Source organism: Macaca fascicularis, chromosome 1 (genome assembly GCF_037993035.2).
Source record: "Macaca fascicularis isolate 582-1 chromosome 1, T2T-MFA8v1.1".
Classification (NCBI taxonomy): domain Eukaryota; kingdom Metazoa; phylum Chordata; class Mammalia; order Primates; family Cercopithecidae; genus Macaca; species Macaca fascicularis.
Window position 1 is genome coordinate 207,813,902 of NC_088375.1, and position 24,304 is coordinate 207,838,205.

Genomic DNA, 24,304 nt, shown 5'->3' on the forward strand with positions numbered 1-24,304 from the left:
TACACATGCTTGAGTTTCTTTCTTTTTTTTTTTTTTGAGACGGAGTCTTGCTCTGTCACCCAGGTTGGAGAGCAGTGGCGCGATCTCGGTTCACTGCAACTTCCATCTCCCGCGTTCAAGCGATTCTCCTGCCTCAGCCTCCTGAATAGCTGGGATTATAGGCACACACCACCACACCTGGCGAATTTTTTTGTATTTTTGGTGGAGACAGGGTTCCACCATGTTGGTCAGGCTGGTCTCGAACTCCTGACCTTGTGATCTGCTTGCCTCAGCCTCCTAAAGTGCTGGGATTACAGGCATAAGTCACCGCGCCCGGCCGAGTTTCCTTAATTTATAAAAGTCCTTCCTTGATGCCAACTTCATACATATCTAGCTACAGCCTACTATTTCTCTCCCCCTTCCTTCATAGCCAGACTGAAAGAGTAATCTATACTTGATATTTTCACTTTCACTTCTTCGTTTTCCAATAATTCCTCAACCCACTTCTATCTATCCACACCACATTCCACAGAAATGGTTCTTGCCACGGTTACCACTATAGTGTCTTTGCTCTAAATCAATGAATACTTCTTGGTCCTTATTTTACTTTTCCACTGGCAGTAATGGCAGTACTATTTCCTTCTCATTCTGTCCACCAGGCTGGAGTTCAGTGGCATGATCATATCTCAGTGCAGCCTCAACCTCCCTAGGCTCAGATGATCCTCCTACCTTAGCTTCCCAAGTAGCTGGAACTACAGGTGTGCGCCATCATGCCTGGCTCTATTTTTTTTTTTGTAAAGACCATGTTTCGCCATGTTGCCCAGGCTGGTCTCAAACTCCTGGGCTCAAGTGATCTGCCCGTCTTGGCCTCCCAAAGTGCTAGGATTACAGGTGTGAGCCACTGCGCCTGGCCTAATTCTACCTCTTTTTAAAAATTATTTTAATTTTTAATTTTTTGAGGGAGAGTCGCTCTGTTGCCCAGGCTGGAGTGCAGTGGCACAATCTTGGCTCACTGTAACCTCCACCTCCTCCCAGGCTCAAGTGATTGTTGTGCCTCAGCCTCCCAAGTAGCTGGGACCACAGGGGTGTGTCACCACCCCTGCCTAATTTTTGTATTTTTAGTAGAAACAGGGTTTCACCATGTTAGCCAGGCTGGTCTCGAACTCCTGAGCTCAAGTAATCCGCCTGCCTTGGCCTCCCAAAGTGCTGGGATTACAGCACTTGCCCCAATTATACCTCTTAAATGTCTCTCAAATCCACTGGCTTCTCTCCATCCAAATTACTGTTATTTTAGTTCAGGTAACCCATCACCTCTTCCTGAATCACTGTCATAACCTCTTAACTGGTTCTGCCTGTCTCCAGTTTAAACTCCTGCAATCTATTCTTCATTTTGAAGCCAACATTAATTTTTTAAAAAGCATAACTCTGCCCAGGCATGGTGGCTCATGCCTGTAATCCCAGCACTTTGAGAGGCCAAGGTGGGTGGACTACATGAGCCTAGGGGTTCAAAACCAGCCTAGGCAACATGGTAAAACCCTGTTTCTAACTAGCTGGGCATGGTGGCGAGTGTCTGTAGTCCCAGCTACTTGGGAGGCTGAGGTGGGAGGATCATCCAAAGCCCAGGAGGTCAAGGCTGTGAGCCATGATCGTGTCACTGCACTCTAGCCTGGGTGACACAGCAAGACTCTGTCTCAACAACAACAACAACAACAAGAAGTCCGGGCACGGTGGCTCATGCCTGTAATCCCAGCACTTTGGGAGGTCAAGGTGGGCGGATCACAAGTTCAGGCGTTTGAGACCAGCCTGGCCCATATGGTGAAACCCCGTCTCTATTAAAAATACAAAAATTAGCCAGGAATGGTGGTGCACACCTATAGTCCCAGCTACTCAGGAGGCTGAGGCAGAATTGCTTGAACCCGGGAGGCAGAGGTTGCAGTAAGCCAAGATCGTGCCACTGCACTCTAGCCTGGGTGACAGAGCAAGATTCCATCTCACAAACAAATAAACAAACAAAAAAGCATAACTCTGATCATGTTGCTCTTATGGTAAAAACCATTCAGTGGCTCTCCATTGTCCATAGTCTTCCACGTAGCTTACAACATCCTTCATTACAAATAGCCCATCCACACTTACCTCACCAATCTCATTTCTCATTCCTCTTCCACTTGAACTCTAATTGTTCTCTTAAATTGAGTATTCTCTATTCTCTCTTGCCACACTTATATGTTAGCCTAACATATTTATTGTTTGTACTTTTTTTTTTCGAGGCAGTCCCACTCTGTTGCCCAAGTTGGAGTGCAATGGTGTGATCATGGCTTACTGCAGCCTCAACCTCCTGGGCTCAAGCGATCCTACTGCCTTAGCCTCCCAAGTAGCTGAGACTACAGGTGTGTGCCTCCACGCCTGGCTGATTTTTTTTTTTTTTTTTTGAGAAACAGGGCCTCCTTATGTTACCTAGGCTGGTCTTGAACTCCTTTCTTGACTCCCCATCCTCTTATCTCAGCCTCCCAAAGTGTTGGGATTTATAGGCATAAGCCACTGCACTGAGCCTACATTTTTCATTTTAAAAAGTATCTTGGGCTGGGCGCAGTGGCTCACGCCTGTAATCCCAGCACTTTGGGAGGCTGAGGTGGGCAGACCACCTGAGGTCAGGAGTTCAAGACCAGCCTAGCCAACATAGTGAAACTCCATCTCTACTAAAACTACGAAAATTAGCCAGGTGTGGTGGCATGCACCTATAGTCCCAGTTACTTGGGAGGCTGAGGCAGGAGAATCCCTTGAACCCAGGAGACAAAGGTTGCAGTGAGCCAAGAATGCGCCACTGCATTCCAGCCTGAGTGACAGACTGAGTCGCTGTCTCAACAGAACTAAAAAATTGGCTGGGCTTGGTGGCTCACGCCTGTAATCCCAGTACTTGAGAGGCTGAGGTGGGTGAATCACGAGGTCAGGAGTTCGAGATCACCCTGACCAACACTGTGAAACCCCATCTCTACTAAAAATACAAAACTTAGCCAGGCATGGAGGCATGTGCCTGTAATCCCAGCTACTCGGAAGGTTGAGGCAGGAGAATCACTTGAACCTGGGAGGTGGAGGGTGCAGTGAGCCAAGATTGCGCCACTGCACTCCAGCCTGGGTGACAGGGCAAGACTCCGTCTCAAAAAAAAAAAAAAAACAGGCCGGGCGCGGTGGCTCAAGCCTGTAATCCCAGCACTTTGGGAGGCCGAGACGGGCGATCACGAGGTCAGGAGATCGAGACCACCCTGGCTAACACGGTGAAACCCCGTCTCTACTTAAAAAAAATACAAAAAACTAGCCGGGCGAGGTGGCGGGCACCTGTAGTCCCAGCTACTCGGGAGGCTGAGGCAGGAGAATGGCGTAAACCCAGGAGGCGGAGCTTGCAGTGAGCTGAGATCCGGCCACTGCACTCCAGCCTGGGCGACAGAGCGAGACTCCGTCTCAAAAAAAAAAAAAAAAAAAAAAAAAAACCAGAAAACAAACAAACAAACAAAAATTAAAAAATAAAAATTAAAAGATAAAAATAAAAAGTATCTTGAAAGCCAATCTGTGATCTCTCTGGCCTATCATTCTGCACTCATCTGTGAAATCTCTCTTTTTTTATGTTTTCATTTTTGATGGTATAGAGACAGGGGTCTTGCCATGTTGCCCAGGCTGGTCTCAAACTCCTGAGCTCAAGTGATCCGCCTGCCATGGCCTCACAAATTACTGAGATTACAGGAGTGAGCCACCATGCCTCACTTGTGAAATTTCTCAAAATGATGATGAACACATTGTGGTTTGAGAGAGAATATTTGTTGAGCATTATGTTTGAGATAAGAGTGAAGGAATATGATAGGAGTAAAACTTGGTACAAATACCATGGAAGACAATTTTGGTAATATTTATCAAAATAAGAGATGCATATATCCTCTGACCTACAAATTCCACCCCAGGTATTCATCTGATAGAGATGTAACTGCATGTGCCAAATGATGTCATAAGGAATGACCCTGTACATGCAAAAAATTAGAAGTAATCTACATGTCTATTGGTACGGACAATTTAAGTAAATTATGGGTCCACATACACAACAGAACACTCTGAACCATGAAACAATTAGAAATTAGAAATATCTTATATATGAATATGGCAAAATTATGAAAGTATCTTTTTAAAGATACTTCATTGTTTTAGACCTTTTTTTAGTAAGTTGTTGATTTTCTTACTGAAACAGTAAACATGTTAGGCTAACATTTGTGAGAAAAGGTAAGAATTTTATGCATAAAATTCCTCTGAAAGGATACTAAAACTGATTATATTAGTTGATTCCACGTAAATGGATTAGGTAGCTGGGAAAAATAATGAGGAGATGACTTTTTAAACTTTTGAATTTGAACCATATGAATGTTGACCTATTAAAAAATAAGGTGAGTGGATCACTTGAGGATAGGAGTTTGAGACCAGCCTGGCCAACTTGGCGAAACTCCATCTCCAGCAAAATAAAAAATTTAGCTGGGTGTGGTGGCACATGCCTGTAATCCCAGCTACTCAGGAAGCTGAGGCATGAGAATTGCTTCAGCCCAGGAGGCAGAGGTTGCACTGAGCTGAGATCAGCCACTGCACTATAGCCTGGGCAACAGAGTGAGGCCCTGTTGCCAAAAAAAAAAAAAAAAAAGAAAGAAAGTAATCCAAGTTAACTTGGAGGCTTTTTAAACAGTCAGTTCTGTAGGTACAAATTCTATTAACATACAGGAAGGGTAAAAAATATCAAGACTAGCTAAAGTCTGAATTTTAAACGAACAGAAAATGCAAACTATAAAGTCAAAAAGTAAAAATCAGACCAGATTATTAAGGCGGAAGCTAGAGAAATCGCATGGCTGAATAGGGATAAGGTTATGAAAGCTACCTCTAATGTGGAAAATCAAAAAGCCAATCACACCAACAGGTTTTTATTGAGCATCTACTAAATGTTTGACACTATGTCATAATAGTTCTCTTTCAGCTTCCCTTTGCATTTTTCAAAAGCATACAGAGTAGGAAATTGGAAAACCCAGAAAAAAAATGTTTTGCCCAGATCATAAAGAAAACATCATAACCAGTACACACCAAAAGGCAGGAGCTTTTACTGTTGATTTTCCCTCTTATCCCACCCTTACCTCACACTAATCACCTTTTCTGAATGCCAAAGACAATGTATTATTGACTAACATGAAGTCCATATGTGACAATGACGGAAATAAAACAGGGAAGGAAATGACTGAAGAAGTTTTAAATAGCTAGATGCCATAAAATCAGCATCTTGGGACTGGTATCTTGGAAAACTTTAAGAGCTTTCCATAAATAACAACAATAATAGCAGCTAATGTTTGTGTATGTCATGGACTTATACAATATACTGGACACTGTGCTAGGTACTTTACATAAATTAACTTACTTACACCTAAGAGACATTACTTTACAGATGAAGAAATGGCCTTTAGAAGTTAAAGGACTTCTCCAAGTTCACATTGCTTATAGAGGTATTTTAATTACCATTTGGGGTAATGCAAATAGTATTCTCTCCAACTCCAAACCAGGAAAGAGGAAAACAGATGGCTTTTTGAGAGTTAGACTGTAAAAATCAACACAGTCGAGCTTTCTCTTCTCCTTGGCTATCATGATACCATGTTCTCCTCAAACCTCTATGGCTATTCTTTCTGTCTTCAGTGGGCAGAGGAAGAGGAAAAGCAGGTACTCTCTAAATGCTGAAACACGTTGGTTCTTGGTCCTAGACCCTCTTCTTGCTCCTCCTACTTTTTCCCCAGGCGATATTATTCAGGCATCCCATTCCATGGCTCCATAGAGCGGTGGTTCTTAAAATTTTTAGTTTCAGGATCCCTTTACACTATTAAAAATTATTGAAGATTCCCAAGAGCTTTTGTTTATATGGGTGATATCTGTCAATATTTATCATATTAGAAATTAAAACAATTTTTTTTTTTCTGAGATGGAGTTTTATGCTTGTTGCCCAGGCCTGGAGTGCAATGGCATGATCTTGGCTCACTGCAACCTCTGCCTCCAGGGTTCAAGCGATTCTCCTGCTTCAGCCTCCCAAGTTGCTGGGATTACGGGCATGCACAACCACAGCCAACTAATTTTTGTATTTTTTGTAGAGCTGGGGTTTCTCCATGTTGGGCAGGCTGGTTTTGAACTCCTGACCTCAGGTGATCCGCCCGTCTCAGCCTCCCTAAGTGCTGGGATTACAGGCGTGAGCCACTGCGCCCAGCAATTTTTTTTTTTTAAACAGGGTCTCACTCTGTCACCCAGGCTGGAGTGCAGTGGCACAATCACACTTCACTGCAGCCTCAACCTCCTAGGCCCAAGTGATCCTCCCATTTTAGCCTCCCAAATAGTTGGGACAAGTACGCACCACCATGCTTGGCTAATTCCTTTTTAAAAAAATTTTTAGTAGAGACAAGGTCTCACTATGTTGCCCAGGCTGGCATATTATTAATTCGCTAAAAAAAAAACAATAAAAAACACATTTTAAATGAAATAACTGTATTTTCCAAGGCAAAGAATTTAATGAGAAGAGTGGTGTTGTTTTACATTTTTGCAAACTTCTTTAATGTATAGTTTAATGGAAGACCAGTAGATTCTCATCTGCTCTTGTATTCAGCCCACTGCAATGTCAGTTTTGGTTGAAGTATGTGAAAAAAAATCCAGCCTCACAAAGAAGCTGGAATTGGAAGGAATATTTGAATAGCCTTTTTAGATAATTGTGTATATCCTTCTTTGATACTATGCCAAAACTCAACAAGTACTAAGTTCTTAAAGATTATAATGTGGGCTAGGCACAGTAGCTCACACCTGTAATCCAAGCACTCTGGGCGGTTGAGGCAGGTGAATGGCTTGAGCTCAGGAGTTTGAGACCAGCCTGGGCAACATGGTGAAACTCTGTCTCTACAAAAAAATACAAAAATTAGCTGGGCATGGTGGCATGTATCTGTAATCCCAGCTATTCACGGGGCTGAGGCAGGAGGATCACTTGAGCCCGGGAAATTGAGGCTGCAGTGAGCCAAGATGGCACCACTGCATTCCAGCCTGGGCAACAATACAAGACACTGTTTCAAAAAAAAAAAAAAAAAATTAGATTCAAAATGGGATCTTGGCTGGGTGAGGTGGCTCATGCCTGTATTCCCAGCACTTTGGGAGACCAAGGTGGGAGAACTGTTTGAGGTCAGGAATTGGAGATCAGCTTGGGCAACACAGCAAGACCCCAACTCTACCAAAAACAAACAAACAAAAAAACAAACAAACAAAAAAAACAAAGACCCACAAAACACAAAACACATGACGTTGAGGAAGAAAAGAGAATGGAACTAACATTATGGAGTCTCTATGTCAGACACAATGAAAAAGCTGAATTTCTGGACCAAAGGTCTGGCCTATCCGTGGACTGGACAGGACAAACTTGAACAAGTGTTTTGGTTTTTGGCTTTTTTTTTTTTTTTTTTAACATTTTATTATTTTAATTTTTAGAGACGAGGTCTTGCTATATTGCTCAGGCTGGACTTGAACTCCTGGGCTCAAGCAATCCTCCTGTCTCAGCCTCCCAAATAGCTGGGACTATAGGCATGTATCATTGAACCTGGCTTTCTTTTATTTTTTTCTTTTTTGAGAAACAGTCTTGCTCTGTCATCCAGGCAGGAGTGCAGTGGCACGATCTTGGTTCATTACAACTTCCGCCTCCTGGATTTAAGTAATTCTCATGTCTTAGCCTCCCGAATAGCTGGGATTACAGGCATGCACCACCATGTCTGGCTAATTTTGTATTTTTAGTAAAGTTGGTATTTCACCATGTTGGCCAGGCTGGTCTCAAACTCCTGACCTCAAGTGATCCACCCTCTTTGACCTCCCAAAGTGCTGCGAATATAGGCATGAGCCAGTCTTTTTTTAAAAATACCTATTCTCAGTCTACATACCCATAGCATTGCTTTGATGCCAAAATAAGAAAGTGTGTATGTTTGTGTGTGTGTGCATGTATACATTATGTGTATGTGTATATGTACATGAAAACACTATAAATTCTATATTACTGTATACAGGTAGGAATCTGTATTCACTGCCCAAGCCAATAGTAAAAATAGTGGTATGAAATTGAACAAACTTTTTTAAAGCACAAAGCAAATAATATGTCCAAAAAAATAATTTATACGTGACTATGTCAATAGCTGACTTGATTCAGATTTAGTTGTCTATTGAAGGAGAAGTAACCATCAGATATGGTCTGCAGAGAAACACTTGTTTATGCCTTGATGAGGCCAAGAGGATTTCTGCAGGCAAAGAATGGACAGCAGGTCATCTGCATCTAGGGTGTAAACTGGATCTCTTACCTGCAGCTCTGCTTCCAGGCCCAGCCGCCGGATAAAGGGGTCAGTGACATGGTAGCGCCGCTCAAAGCTCAGGGCACCCCGCTCCTAGAGGACAGAAACAAATTCTTGATTTCATCGATTCAATTAAATATGATTTATTATGTGCCTACTATATATCCAGCCCTTTCCTGGGCACCACAGGAGCTAAAGAAGACAACAAAGAACTGGCCTACAGGACTTTGTATTATTCTTGGACAAGGATTAGAGAAGAATAGAAGACAGTAGTATATAATTAAGCAGTAAGTGGTGCTGTTCAGTTTTTTTTTTTTTTTTTTTTTTTTGAGACGGGGTCTCGCTGTGTCTCCCAGGCTGGAGTGCAGTGGCGTGATCTCGGCTCACTGCAAGCTCCGCCTCCCGGGTTCACGCCATTCTCCCGCCTCAGCCTCCCAAGTAGCTGAGACTACAGGCGCCCGCCACCACGCCCGGCTAGTTTTTTGTATTTTTAGTAGAGACGGGGTTTCACCATGTTAGCCAGGATAGTCTCGATCTCCTGACCTCGTGATCCACCCGCCTCGGCCTCCCAAAGTGCTGGGATTACAGGCTTGAGCCACCGCGCCCGGCCTTTTTTTTTTTTTTTTTAAAAAAAGCAAAAAATTTTTAAAAAGAAGAAGAAAAATTGGAAACAACAATGGGGAATAGTTCCATATTTAGGATGAACAGGGTGGGAATCATCTTTAGGACACACATTGCACACAAAGGGGAAAAAAACCCTGCTGATTCTGTGCCTCTAGGAAATGGCCCCTGTCTTTAAGGACTACTCAGTCTAATGAAATCACACACAAAAAACTTCCACAAATGGACAAAGCTAAAAGGATTCAGGGGCTGTGCATGGTGGCTCATGCCTGTAATCCCAGTACTTTGGGAGCCAAGGAGGGCAGATCATCTGAGGTCAGGAATTCAAGACCAGCCTGGCCAACATGGTATAACCCCATCTCTACGAAAAATACAAAATTAGCCAGGCATGGTAGCACACACCTGTAATCCCAGCTACTCGGGAGGCTGAGGCAGGAGAATCACTTGAACCTGGGAGGTGGAGGTTGCAGTGAGCCAAGATCATGCCATTGCACTCCAGCCTGGGCAATAAGAGCAAAACTCTGTCTCAAAAAATAAAAATAAAAATAAAAATAAAAATAAAAATGAGATAAAAGGATCCAGGGATTCAGGGAAAAATACACAAATACACCAAGTACATGGCTCATGTAGAGGCACATACTCAATCCTTCTAAATGGTGACCACAGCTTATGCTGCATGCCACTTGATTTTTAAAAATTTTTTCAGTTAAAAATTTGTTTAGGCCAGGCGTTGTGGCTGACACCTGTAATCCCAGCACTTTGGGAGGCCAAGGCGGGTGGATCACGAGGCCAGGAGATCAAGACCACCCTGACTAACATGGTGAAACCCCGTCTCTACTAAAAATACAAAAAATTAGCTGGGCATGGAGACATATGCCTGTAGTCCCAGCTACTTGGGAGACTGAGGCAAGAGAATTGCTTGAACCTGGGAGGCGGAGGTTGCAGTGAGCCGAGATCACACCACTGCACCCCAGCCTGGGTAACAGCATCACAGCGTCTCGGAAAAAAAAAAAATTTTTTTTAGTACTTTTTAGCACTTAACTTGTCAAAGAACTTTCTCAAGGTCAGTCTCCAGGCAGACAGCCATTATCATCATTTAACAACATAAAACTGAGGCACAGGAGGTAAAATAACTAAAGACCTATAGTTAGTTAATTAGGGCAGTGGTGAGATGAAGCTCCTGACTCCAGCTGGGGATTCTTACCAGCGCTGGAGCGCATCATGCCTTGGTTTAATGTATTCCATTAAACCTCTATGGGTCCTTTACTGAGGGTTTCCCTGACAAAGCCTGGGGCTACTTCACTAACTGAACTTGACTGCCCAGTCATCCATTCATCTCACAGGTATCAGAGTGTCTTCTACATATAAACTGCAGAGGACAGGCTTTAGCACAGGAGAGCCTCAGAGAGAATACAAGCTGAACTGGGACTAATGCTCTCCCAGGATCTCATACATACACAACTTGGCAGCTGGAGCAACATGAAGAAGTTATATTTACTCTTGTGCACCACCTGCCCAACACAAGAATGTGTATGTATCTGCACAACACATTGACAGCTCCCCTCCCTCGCCAGCCTGCATTAATCTCAGCAGCCCAGGCACAAGTATGTGGACAGAGTCTCCATGAAATCCACGTTCTTAGACAACACAAGATGGAGAGGAAGAGACCTTGATTCTAGTCCTGGGTCTGCCACTAACTATGTGACTTTCGGCAAGTCACAGACTGTAGATTTCAGTTTTTTCACCTGTAAAATCAACCTGTGGGAAAGAAAGGATCTCATGATCTGGTTCAGAAGTCTGGGCTGCTTACCTTGATCTGCCTACGGATGAGGTCTCTAGTTATGTTGACTTTTGCCATCTTTTCTTAATGGGTTTAACAGAAGGTAGCTATAAAAGGATCTTCAGGACTCCTGAGCATTCCAGCCAAGCCCAGGTCCACAAAATACACATTTAATTACCTGGGGGAAAAAAAATCATCAAACTTTGGAGGATGGATAATAAGGTGGCTCCCAGGACCTAATTCCACCCCTAAAACAGCCCACCCAGTGAACTGGCCATTGCCTGTCATTTGCGGCATGGTGGGCTAGCCCTGCTCCAGAGTGTTGAAAAACCTCTAGAATGGGTGAAGTCAGTGGGGAGAACAGTAGCACAGTCCCAAGAACCACTGGAACAAACACGGAAGGAATATGTTATACTTCATCAGAAAATGGCAGGTTGGGTATAAGTATGAAGGATGATGGTAGCATATCCTTAAAGTTAGAACAAGGCAAAACCAGAAAGACATCAAGTTTCACTTGCTCAGTAGGCATCTGTGGCAGCTCATCTGAACTTTTAGTCATGCTTCAAATCTCTGATCCTCAGCTTGGCTCTCTCCAAAACCAAATCAGTATCACAGACAGAACTCTCAAGCCTCTAATAGATTCACGGAATCAAACAGTGTAAAGGAAATGTAATGGTGACCATGTCCAAGACCCAACCTAACGAAGAAATTCTTCTTTAACATCCTTGTAGGGCTAGGCGCGGTGGCTCATGCCTGTAATCCCAGCACTTTGGGAGGCTGAGGTGGGTGGATCACGAGATCAGGAGATCGAGACCATCTTGGCTAACATGGTGAAACCCAGTCTCTACCAAAAATACAAAAAAAAAAAGTTGGGCATGGTGGTGGCCGCCTGTAGTTCCAGCTACTCGGGCGGCTAAAGCAGGAAAATGGCATGAACCTGGGAGGCGGAGCTTGCAATGAGCCGAGATTGCACCACTGCACTCCAGCCTGAGCAACAGAGCAAGACTCCGTCTCAAAAACACAAAAAACTGAAAAAACAAAACACAAAACAAAACAAAACAAAAAAACATGCTGGTAGGTAGACTTTTAGTTTCACTCCTCTTTTTTTCCTTTTTTGAGACAGGGTCTCACTCTGTCACCCAGGCTGCAGTGCAGCGGCATGATCATGGCTCACTGTAGCCTCAACTTTCAAGGCTCAAGTGATCCTCCCATCTCAGCCTCCTGAGTAGCTGAGATCACAGGTGCACACTACCCCTCCCAGCTAATTTTTTCTTTTTTTCTTTTTTTTTTTTTTTTTGTAGAGATGGAATCTCGCCATCTTGCTGAAGCTGCTATTGAAATCCTGGGCTCAAGAGATCTGTCTACCTCAGCTTTCCAAAGTGCTGGGATTACAGGCACGAGCCACTGTGCTGGTCTAGCCTTACCACTTGTTGAAGCAACCTATTCCTGTGTTATACAACTCTGATTGTTAAAAATAATAAGCAATCCTATTTCTGAGGATTTGCCACAAGAAAAAGAAAAGTTGGCCGGGCGCGGTGGCTCAAGCCTGTAATCCCAGCACTTTGGGAGGCCGAGGCGGGTGGATCACGAGGTCAGGAGATCGAGACTATCCTGGCTAACATGGTGAAACCCCGTCTCTACTAAAAATACAAAAAAACTAGCCGGGCGTGGTGGCGGGCTCCTGTAGTCTCAGCTACTTGGGAGGCTGAGGCGGGAGAATGGCGTGAACCCGGGAGGCGGAGCTTGCAGTGAGCCGAGATCACGCCACTGCACTCCAGCCTGGGAGACACAGCGAGATTCCGTCTCAAAAAAAAAAAAAAAAGAAAAAGAAAAGTCAGGTGTGGTGGTACACTGCTGTGCACCTATAGTCCCAACTACTCAGGAGGCTGAGACAGGAGAATCACTTGAGCCCAGGAGTTCAAGTCCTGCTTAGGCAATATATTTTAGAGACTCTGTCTCTAAAAAAGAAAAACAATTTTATCATAAGAAAATTCAAAATATGGCTTGGCACAGTGGCTCAACCCTGTAATCCCAGCACTTTGGGAGGTTGAGGTGGGAGGACTGCTTGAAGCCAGGTATTAGAGACCAGCCTGGGCAGCAAAGTGAACCTTATCTATATAAAAAAAAAAAAAAAAAAAAAAAAAAAAGTTGGACATGGTGGCATGCGCCTGTAGTCCCAGCTACTCAGGAGGCTGAGGTGGGAAGATCACTTGAGCCTGGGGGTTTGAGGCTGCAGTGAGCTATGATGACACCATTGCACTCCTGCCTGGGTGACAGAACAAGACCCTGTCTCTAAACAAATGAAAAATAAGTAAAATAATAGAAAGAAAACAATAGTTCTCTTTGGGTAATGATATGACTGACTTTTTCTACTTTTTAATATTTTCAAAATTATTCTATAAAAGCACACTAATTTTGTAATCAGATTTAAAAATACTAGACTTTCAAGGAAAGTTCTGCCTCCTGTCATTTTCACTTTTTAGTCCTGGTTCCACCTCTGAAGCCACACAGATGTTTAGTCTTTCTTCCCAATGATGGCCCTTTGTACTCGGAAGATGGCTCTCAGGGTCCACCAGTTCTCTCTGCCAACCCCGCCAGTCATTAGGACCTCACAAGGCTACTTTTCAATCTCTCACCAGTTGGCCTTCTGCAGATTCCTAGTACGCCCTCCTGAAATCACATTTTTCACCTGATCTGTGAGCAGGCTCCTTCCTTTCCTCTGTCATTTAACCACAAAAGAAAACTCGACACTTAAACATTATGTTATTGCAGATCTTGTTTTCCTTTAGTGCTAGGCATGCAGTAGGACAAAAAAAAAAAAAAAAAAAAAAAATTAGCTGCCAAATTAGATGTTCTCATTCAGCCCGAGTTCTTTGGGGCTAATGCCTCCATAATCAATTTTGGGATAACAAGCTCTTTCTTTCTTTCCTTTATTTCCTTCCATTCTTTCCTTCCTTCCTTCCCTCCCTCCCTTCCTTTTTCTTTCCTTCCTTTTCTTTTTTTTTTTTTTGGCAGAGTCTTGCTCTGTTGCTCAGGCTGGAGTGCAGTGGTGCGATCTTGGCTCATTGCAACCTCTGCCTCCCGGGTTCAAGTGATTCTCATGCCTCAGCTTCCCAAGTAGCTGGGACTACAGGCACCTGCCACCACGCCAGGCTAATTTTTGTATTTTTAGCAGAGGCAGGGTTTCACCACGTGATCGCAAACTCCCGACATCAGGTGATTCGCCTTCCTCAGCCTCCGAAAGTGCTGAGATTACAGGTGTGAGCCAACGTGCCCGGCCATTTTTTTTTTTTTTTTTTAATTGAGATGGGGTCTCGTTATGTTGCCCAGGATGTCTCGAATTCCTGGGCTCAAGCAACTCTCTCACCTCGGCCTCCCAAAGTGCTGGGATTACAGGCATGAGCCACCGTGCCTGGCAGGATCATAAGCTCTTAAAAAGACAAGAACTGCCAGGCACGGTGGCTCATGCCTGTAATCTCAGCACTTTGGGAGGCTGAGATGGGTGGATCATGAGGTCAGGAGTTTGACACCAGCCTGGCCAATATGGTGAAACCCCGTCTCTACTAAAAATACAAAAATTAGCAGTGTGTGGTGGCACATGCCTGTAGTCCCAGTTATGTGGTGGCACATGCCTGTAGTCCCAGCTACTCAGGAGGCTGAGGCAGGAGAATCACTTGTACCCAGGAGGCGGAGGTTGCAGTGAGCCTAGTCTGTACCACTGCACTCCAGCCTGGGTGACAGAGCAAGACTCTCAAAAAGAAAAAACAAACAAACAAAACAGGCAAGAACCTTCCCTTACAACATGAAGCCATTCAGCATTGCCATCTTAGTGTCATTACCAGGGAGATAGGGCAGTCGCTGGCATTTTTAAGGGTAAGCATCAAGAACACCAGAATACCAGTTGACAACTATAGTTTCATGATGATTTTTGCAGGGGTCTTTGGCCATCAAATTAAAAATGTGAATTTGGACAAATTAATGTAAGCCAAACACTAGCCCGAAATGGCATCTATAGCTCTGCTTTGTGATATACTGGTCAAAGCCAAACAACAACAATAATTTCCCCCACAGTCACCAAGAATATGAGGTGAGGATGATTACATTGGAAATAAGACCAAGGAAGTGAGTGGATCTGGTATTAAGTAAAAACAGTTGTGTGGCCTTAAGTCTCTTAATCTTTCCAAGCAGGCACTCACACCTGTGACTCACGGGCATAGGACGCATTGGAACACTCACTCACGGGGTTATGTACGCTTCACCCGAAAAAGGCTCATTCCTTACCCCCAATACCCTTCTCCTTGGAAGACTGCTGTGGAGGTCAAATGAAACAATGTAAGTCAAAAGGCTTTTCTTTTAAAAATATACATGTTTTTATTTGCTAAGAAAAATATGTTATCAAGTATTAAGCACTTACTATGTGCCAGGCATTGTGCTAAGGGTTTTATAGTCATTCATTCAACAAATGAACATAAGGAGCTTTTACTACATGCCAGGTGCTGTTCCTGGCACAGAATGAAGGGATGTATCAATGAGCAAAACAGGCAATGTCCTTGCTTTCATGGTACTGACATTCTAGCAGGCGGGGACAGACAATAAACAATGAAATAAATAAAAATAAGAAAATATCCAGCAGTGGAAAGTGCTATGATGACAATAACACAAGCTGAAGTGACAATGACTGGGGAGCTACTTTTAGACTTCAGGTCAAAGAAACTGTAGTGGACATTTGTCGAATTTTCTGGCTTCTCAGCATTTGAACCCTTCTTATATTTTGGAATTCCCCTTCTGAGTCTAGTGGGAAGCAGAGCCCCTTACCACTATAAAGTGAGAAAGAAGGTGACTGAGATTCTCTTTCTGAGGCCACTTGCAGCTACAGTGTGAATACATGGCCCAGGCTATGCCAACCAGACACATCACCCCTAAACCTTGAACTGGAATCTAGTATCTCAGAGTCAGAGGACCACAGAGAATCCACCTGGAGTGCGGCAAGGGGTGGCCACAGCGGCCATTAAGTCCAGTGCAGCAGGTGGTGTTAGCTGTGTAAGTAGTGGTGGCAACAGTGTGTTCATCAGGCTGAGTCTATGAATGCTTTTGGTTGTGGGTTCTGCCTGCTGCCCAGTTTCTCTTGTTCTAGCATTCTTCAAGCATGACTCTATGACCTTCCCTGATGTTTTGTGAATTTCCTTAATATCTTTTCAGTAATCAGCCAGAGTTGGTTTCCGTTGCATACAACTACAAATCCTGCCTGATATAGAGGGGTTCTCTAAGATGACATTTAGGCTGAAACATGAATGTCAAGAAGCAGCAAAGAACTGGGGGAAAAACACTTCCAGGGAGAGAGTGCTAAGACCACAGAAGAGTGGTTCAAAAAGTTTTGGCCAGGTGCAGTGGTTCACAACTGTAATCCCAGCACTTTGGGAGGCTGAGATGGGCGGATCAACTGAGGTCAAGAGTTCGAGACCAGCCCGGCCAACATGGTGAAACCCCATCTCTACTAAAAATACAAAAATTAGCTGCGTGTGGTGGAGCATGCCTGTAATCCCAGCTACTCAGGAGGCTGAGGCAGGAGAATCGCTTGAACCTGGGAGGCAGAGGTTACAGTGAGCTGAGATCACGCCACTGCACACCAGCCTGGGTGACAGAGCGAGACTCCATCTCAGGAAAAAAGGTTTTGTGGGCTGGTCCAAAAGTACCAAGTTATCTCAATTGATTATTCACAGTTACAGATTGAACTCCTTGTTCTACTCTTTCCCCTCTTTTCACTACTGCACTTGAATTGTCTTAAAACAAAAAAAGCTTGTAGCGTAGATGCTCTTACTGTCGTAATTTTACATATAAGGAAACATATTCATAAGACATGCAACAATTTTCACAATGTTACATAGCTAAAACTGGAGCTGGAACACGAACTCAAACCCAGGGCCATGTGATTCCATTCTCTTGACAACTATGGTATGTAATTTCCTAGCATACCGATCGCTATGAGAATCCACCAAAAGAGCCCACTAAATTGCCATAACTTATTCATTAATTTTCTTAAAACGTTAACTGGGTATTTACCTAGCACCAAGCGCTGTGATAGACAAGGAGGAATAATGAGATGAAATACACATACTAAGAGAGCTCAGTATCAAAGACAAGGGGTTTTTAGCTAAGACTGGTGTGTGGCTTGGAAATACCAAAAGGAACAAAAGTTGGGGGGAAAAGAGAAACCAGACAAGCAGGAAACCACAATTCAGGTAAATAGTAAAATGGAAGTTGGGATCAAATTGATAGACAGGTTTAAAAAAAAAAAACAAAATGTCAAAATTTGGCTAGGCGCGGTGGCTCACGCCTGTAATCCCAGCACTTTGGGAGACCAAGGTAGGCAGATCACCTGAGGTTGGGAGTTCAAGATCAGCCTGGCCAACATGGTGAAACCACGTCTCTACTAAAAATACAAAAAAATTAGCCAGGTGTGGTGGTGCACGCCTGTGATCCCAGCTACTGGGGAGGCTGGGGCAGGAGAATCATTTTAACCCGGGAGGCAGAGGTTGCAGTGAGCCAAGATCGCACCATTGCATTCCACCCTGGACGACAGAGCAAAACTCCATCTCAAAAAAAAAAGTCAAAATACAACTGATGCCTAGTTAGCATTTTTTTTCTTTTCTTTCTTTTTTTTTTTTTTAAGATAGAGTCTCACTCCGTCACCCATGCTGGAGTGCAGTGGCACGATCTCAGCTCACTGCAACACTGCCTCTCAGGTTCAAGTGGTTCTCATGCCTCAGCCTCCCAAGTAGCTGAGATTACAGGCGTGCATCACCACGTCTGGCTATTTTTTATGTACTTTTTGTAGAGATAGGGTTTCGCCATGTTGGTCAGGCTGATCTTGAACTCCTGACCTCAAATGATCCAACTGCCTCCACGTTCCCAAGTGCTGGGATTACAGGCATCAGCCACCACGTCTGGCCTGGTTAGCATTCTGGTGAATATTTCTGCTCCCATCCTGAGAAGAAATGATAGCATACTGGTAGAGAGCTCATCTTGGAGTGTGCCTATCTTCTCTCCTCTCAAGAAAAATAGGGATTCAGTGCGTTTCCACAAACTTTTACAGGCAGACAAACATAACTAGAAACACTTCATTTTTAAAAATCTTTTTTTTTTTTTTAAACTGGAAACACTTCTAAGTAGAGATTATTTAAAAGGTTCACATCAGGAAGGGAATACCCTTAAATCTACCAAGGGGCATAACAAATTTCATACTTCAGTCCAAAAGTCTTTCAAACACAAATAATCAGATCAATAAATCAATAGTTATCTGAGGATGAGAAGATTTAATCATGATCAAATTTTAAAAGCATTATTTTAAGGAGGGCTTTGAGCTCAGCTATAAAATGACATGAATGAGAGATTTGGAATTGACACAATAAAGTTACACATATGATTAAACACTAGAAAAGACTACATCAAGGGGATTTCTATCTGGTGCAGCATGCAAATTACATAATGTTCAGTTCTGCTAAGAGGCAAAAAGGCTGAAATTAGTGACTTTAAGAATTCATAAAACAAAATTTTCAATGCCTATTATGCCAGGCACTGTGATAAACTTTGAAAATATAGCAGATGACTGAAAGTGGTGGCTCACACCTATAATCCCAGCATTTTGGGAGGCAGAGGTGGGAAGATCTCTTGAGGTCAGGACTTCAAGACCGGCCTAAACAACACAGCAAGACCTTGTCTCTTAAAAAAAAAAAAAAAGAAGAAGAAGAAAAGAAATGCAACAGAGAGGAGGCTGGGCGCCGTGGCTCACGCCTGTAATCTCAGCACTTTGGGAGACCAAGGTGGGCAGATCATGAATCAGGAGATCGAGACCATCCTCGCCAACACAGTGAAACCCTGTCTCTACTAAAAATACAAAAAATTAGCCAGGTGTGGTGGCAGGCACCTGTAGTGCCAATTACTCGGGAGGCTGAGGCAGGAGAATCATTTGAACCCAGGAGGCGGAGGTTGCAATGAGCCGAGATCGCACCACTGCACTCCAGCCTGGGTGACAGAATGAGACTCTGTCTCAAAAAAAAAAAAAAAAAAAGAAAGAAAGAAAGAAAGAAAGAAAAGAAATACAGCAGAGACTAAGCCAAACACAGATACTTCTCTTCAAAGACACACAATAGGCCGGGCATGGTGGCTCACGCCTGTAATCCCAGCACTTTTGGAAGCCGAGGCAGGCAGATCACCTGAGGTCAGGAGTCTGAGACCAGCCTGGCCAACATGGTGGAACCCTGTCTCTACCAAAAATATAAAAATTTGCCAGGTGTACTGTCGGGCGCCTGTAGTCCCAACTACTTGGGAGGCCGAGGCAGGAGAATTACTTGAACCCGGGAGGTGGAGGTTGCAGTGAGCAGAGATCACACCACTGCACTCCTGACTGGGTGACAGAGTGAGACTAGGTCTCAAAAAAAACAAAACGAAACAAAAAACAAAGAGAGGCAATACAGTTGTCCTTCATTGACTACAAAGTCATTGTAATCAGAGTACCATAAAGAGACTAAAAAAGAGAAATGTAACCAAATGACCAAAAGAAATAGGTAGGACACTAAATTCAGAAAGAACTCAGGCTGGGCGCAGTGGCTCACATCTACAATCCCAGCACTTTGGGAGGCCAAGGCGGGTGGATCACGAGGTCAGGAGATTGAGACCATCCTGGCTAACATGGCGAAACCCCGTCTTTACTAAAAACACAAAAAATTAGCCGGACATGGTGGCAGGCGCCTGTTAGTCCCAGCTACTGGGGAGGCTGAGGCAGGAGAATGGCGTGAAACTGGGAGGCGGAGCTTGCAGTGAGCCGAGATTGAGCCACTGCACTCCAGCCTGGCTGACAGAGCAAGACTCCGTCTCAAAAAAAAAAAAAAAATTCTGAAAGAACAACATGAATTACTAAGTTAAACCTTCTTTATACTCATTTGTTCCTATATCTTAGAAGCACAAAAATGACAGTGAGGGAAATGAACTAAACACATCATAGTAGAATAACAAAGACAACTTGAAAAACTGTAATAGAAAAAAGGGACCACAGGGACCATAACAGACCACGAGTAACTTTTTTTTTTTTTTCTTTTTGTGAGACGGCGTCTCACTCTGTCACCCAGGCTGGTGCGATCTCAGCTCACTGCAGCCTCCACCTCCTGGGTTCAAGCAATTCTCATGCCTCTGCCTCCCGAGTAGCTGGGATTACAGGCATGAACCACCGAGCCTGGCTAATTTTTGTTATTTGTCGTAGAGAAAGGGTTTCACCATGTTGCCCAGGCTAGTCTCGATTGCCTGGCCTCAAGTAATCTGCCTGCCTCGGCCTCCCAAAGTGCTGAGATGCGCCTGGGCACAAGTAACCTTTAATGTGTATTCTTCATTCTAAGAAGAGCACAGTTAACAATATACCCTGATTTGCATACTTGAAGCTCTAATAACATTAATGGATAATTTGTCTGCAGAATATGAAAGCTCAACAAAAACTTTCTCTAGGTAGAGGACAAAGGGTTTTTAATTTTACTTTTCTTATTTGAGACAGGATCTCGCCCAGTCGCCTAGGCTGGAGTGCAGTGGTGCGATCACTGCATCACTGCACTCTAGCCTAGACCTCTCCAGTTCAAGTAATCCTGCCATCTCACTCTCCTGAGTAGCTGGGACCACATGTGTGTGGCACCATGCCCAGCTAATTTTTAAAATTTTTTATAGAGACATGACCTCACCATGCTGCCCAGGCTGGTCTCCAACTCCTGGGCTCAAGCAATCCTCCCATCTCAGCCTCCCAAAGTGCTAGGATGACAGGCATGAGCCACCACACCTGGCAGGTTTATTTTTTTATTTTTGAGACAGAGTCTTGCTCTGTTGCCCAGGCTGGAGTGCAGTGGCATGATCTTGGCTCACTGTAGCCTCTGCCTCCCAGGTTCAAGCAATTCTCCTGCCTCAGCCTCCCGAGTAGCTGGGATTACAGGTGCCTCCCACCAAGTCCAGCTAATTTTTGTATTTTTAGTAGAGACGAGGTTTCACCATAGTGGCCAGGCTGACACACCTGGCAGGTTTTGATTTTAACAGAGGCAGGGTCTTACTCTATCACCACAGTGATATACAGTGGTGCAATCATAGCATACTATAACCTTGAACTCCTGGTCTCACACAATCCTTCTTCCCACCTCAGACTCCCAAGTAGCTAGGACTACAGGCATGCGCCACCATTCCCAGCTAATTCTTATTTTTTTCTAAATTCAGGGTCTTGCTATGTTGCCCAGGTTGGTCTCGACTGCCTAGCTAGCTTCAAGATATCCTCCTGCCTCAGCTCCCCAAAGTGCTGGAATGACAGGCATGAGGCACTGTGCCCAGGCCCAAAGGTCTACTATAAGTTAGGATATTGTGGACCAGCTCTAGTAGATACTCAATGAATTAAGGAGAAAGAAAGCAGCTGATTTCTGGGAGCTGGGATTATGAAAAATGTAAAAATACTTAAGGTACAGAGGAAAACACAAGACATAATGTTACAAAGAAAATATGTGTTGCTATGCAGATGTTATACCTCCCAAAAGGTATTCTATTCCTGGAGCTCTAAAATGTCTAGCATATCACCATGTAACCCCATCATTTCTACAAAGTTTTAACTCAGGCTACTGGAAAACTTTCTTCAATAAGCCTATCTCTATGATTTTAAAGGATACTAACAAGAAAATAAAAATCTGGCTAGGTGCGGTTGTTCACACCTATAATCCCAGCACTTTGGGAGGTCGAGGCGGGCAGATCACCTGTGGTCAGGAGTTCGAGACCAGCCTGGCCAATATAACGAAACCCTGTCTCTACTTAAAAAAAAAAAAAAAAAGATTAGCCAGGAGTGGTGGCGCACACCAGTAATCCCAGCTACTAGGGAGGCTGAGGCAGGAGAATCACTTGAACCTGGGAGGCAGAGGTTGCAGTGAGCCAAGATCACACCATTGCACTCCAGCCTGGGTGACAGAGTGAGACTGTCTCAAAAAAAAAAAAAAAAAAAAAAAAGTCAATTAACAGCTCGATTTGGAGGAATTAGTCTAATCATAATGCCAAGGTGATCAGTAATATAATACCTGAATGACTTAAAACAAAGTACATTTGTGAAGATCACTCATCTAGAACCAAGAATTGAATGGTAATATTCAAATATGAAGAACCACCCCTTTCATGTGTGCTATAGTCTTTTGATTGGCTCTGGATAATGTAGTAGAAAGAAAAAAACATATAATACTTAGGCACCTGGGCCTGAGTTCCAGCTTCCCCCTCAGTGTGCCAATTAGTACCTATGTAGGGAAGTTACTTAAATTTTCTGAGTTTCAATTTCCTCACTTGTAAAATGGGGATGCTAACACCTACTTTAATGGGTTGTTGTGAATACATGATAAAATATATATGAAAATACATAACAGGGCCGGGTGTGGTGGCTCATGCCTGTAATCCCAACACTTTGGGATGCTGAGGTGGGTGGATCACCTGAGGTCAGGAATTTGAGACCAGCCTGGTCAACACGGCAAAACCCCGTTTCTACTAAACATACAAAGCTACTTGGGAGGCTGAGGCAAGAGAATCGCTTTAACCTGGGAGGCGGAGGTTGCAGTGAGACGAGATTGCACCACTGCACTCCAGCCTAGGGGATACAGCAAGACTCTGTCTCAAAAAAAAAAAGAGGCCGGGCGCGGTGGCTCAAGCCTGTAATCCCAGCACTTTGGGAGGCCGAGACGGGCGGATCACGAGGTCAGGAGATCGAAACCATCCTGGCTAACACGGTGAAATCCCGTCTCTATTAAGAAATACAAAAAACTAGCCGGGCGAGGTGGCGGGCGCCTGTAGTCCCAGCTACTCGGGAGGCTGAGGCAGGAGAATGGCGTGAACCCGGGAGGCGGAGCTTGCAGTGAGCTGAGATCCGGCCACTGCACTCCAGCCTGGGCGACAGAGCGAGACTCCGTCTCAAAAAAAAAAAAAAAAAAAAAAAAGAAAGAAAGAAAGTACATAACAGTATCTGGATTGCAGTAGGTGCTCAACAAATGTCAGCCAAATTTGAATTCTACTAAAACCTGGTAACCCCTGTTATATTTGCTCAGTAGCATGGATCATAACATGTCCCCCCTAATTTCCTTACCAGAGATGAAGCTGACAAGGGGTATTTCATTGTAGGACAGAGGAGGCAGAGTATAGGATGTCTTTATCACCTGTTAGGTTTGAAATGCAAAATCAGAAGGAAAATCGTGACTTTGTTAAAAGTGAAGAAATGCCACACTCTGCGAGAATGTATTTATAGCAAGACCAGGTGCACTGGCTCACACCTGTAATCCCAGCACTTTGAGAGGCCAAAGAGGAGGATCACGTGAAGCCAAGAATTTAAGACCAGGCTGGGCAACATAGCAAAATCCCATCTCTACAAAAAATAAAATTAGCCAGGTGTGGTGGCCATGCATCCATAGCCCTAGCCACTCAGGAGGCTGAGGCAGGAGGATTGCTTGAATCCAGGAGTTTGAAGTTACAATGAGTTATGATAATGCCACTCCAGCCTTAGTGAGACAGAGATTCAGTCTCAAAAAAAAAAAAAAAGTTTAGAGCAGCATTATTCATAATAGCCAAAAGGTGGAAACATCCATCAATTGATAAACAGATAAATAAAATGTGGCAAATCCATACAATGGAATGTTATTTGGCCATAAGAAGGAAAGAAGTACTGATACGTGCTACAACATAGATGAACTCTGAAAACATTATGCCAAGTGAAAGAAGCCTACATATTGCATAACTCCATTTATATAAAGTAGAACAAAATAGAATAGAAATAGGAAGTAGATTAATGGTTGCTTAGGGCTGAAAGGAATTGGGGGATAGAGAAGTGACAGCTAAAGGATATGGTTTTTTTTTTTTTTTTTTTTTTTGAGAGAGAGAGTCTCACTCTGTTGCCCAGGCTGGAGTGCAGTGGTGTCATCTTGGCTCACTACAGCCTTTGCCTCTCAGGTTCAAGGGATTCTCATGCCTCAGCCTCCGGAGTACCTGAGATTACAGGCATGCGCCACCACACTCGGCTAATTTTTCGTATTTTTAGTAGAGATGGGGTTTCACCATGTTGGCTAAGCTTGTCTTGAGCTACTGGCCTCAATGATCTGCCTGCCTCAGCCTCCCAAAAGTGGTGGAATTACAGGTGTGAGCCACTGAGCCCGGCCAGGATATGGTTTCTTTTTAAAAAATTTAAGGCTCGGTGCAGTGGCTCAAGTCTGTAATCCCAGCACTTGGGGAGACCAACGTGGGAAGATTGCTTGAGCCCAGGAGTTTGGGACCAGCTGGGAAACATGGTGAAACCCTGTCTCTACAAAAAGTTAAAAAATTAGCTGGGTTTGGTGGCGCACCTACAGTCCGAGCTACTTGGGAGGTTGAGGTGGGAGGAACGCTTGAGCCCAGGAGGTTTCGGCTATAGTGACCCAAGATCACACCACCGCACTCCAGCCTGGGTGACAGGGCAAGACTCTGAATCAAAAAAAAAAAAAAAAAAAATTTTTTTTAAGTGAAATTCACATAAGATGAAATTAATCATTTT

The 24,304-nt window shown here is 43.9% G+C and overlaps 1 protein-coding gene across 2 annotated transcripts in view; it reads right to left on the reverse strand.

The window, feature by feature from the left end:
• Positions 1–24,304, reverse strand: part of WDTC1 (WD and tetratricopeptide repeats 1) — an 81,545-nt gene that overhangs the window by 41,621 nt on the left and 15,620 nt on the right. For both annotated transcript variants that reach the window (XM_045377022.2, XM_045377020.2), the window contains exons 2-3: positions 10,774–10,921; positions 8,352–8,435 (exon numbers count right to left, since the gene is read on the reverse strand). In XM_045377022.2, the coding sequence (XP_045232957.1) occupies positions 8,352–8,435; positions 10,774–10,821 (132 nt within the window). In that variant the 5' untranslated portion in view covers positions 10,822–10,921. The remainder of the gene's footprint in view (positions 1–8,351; positions 8,436–10,773; positions 10,922–24,304) is intronic.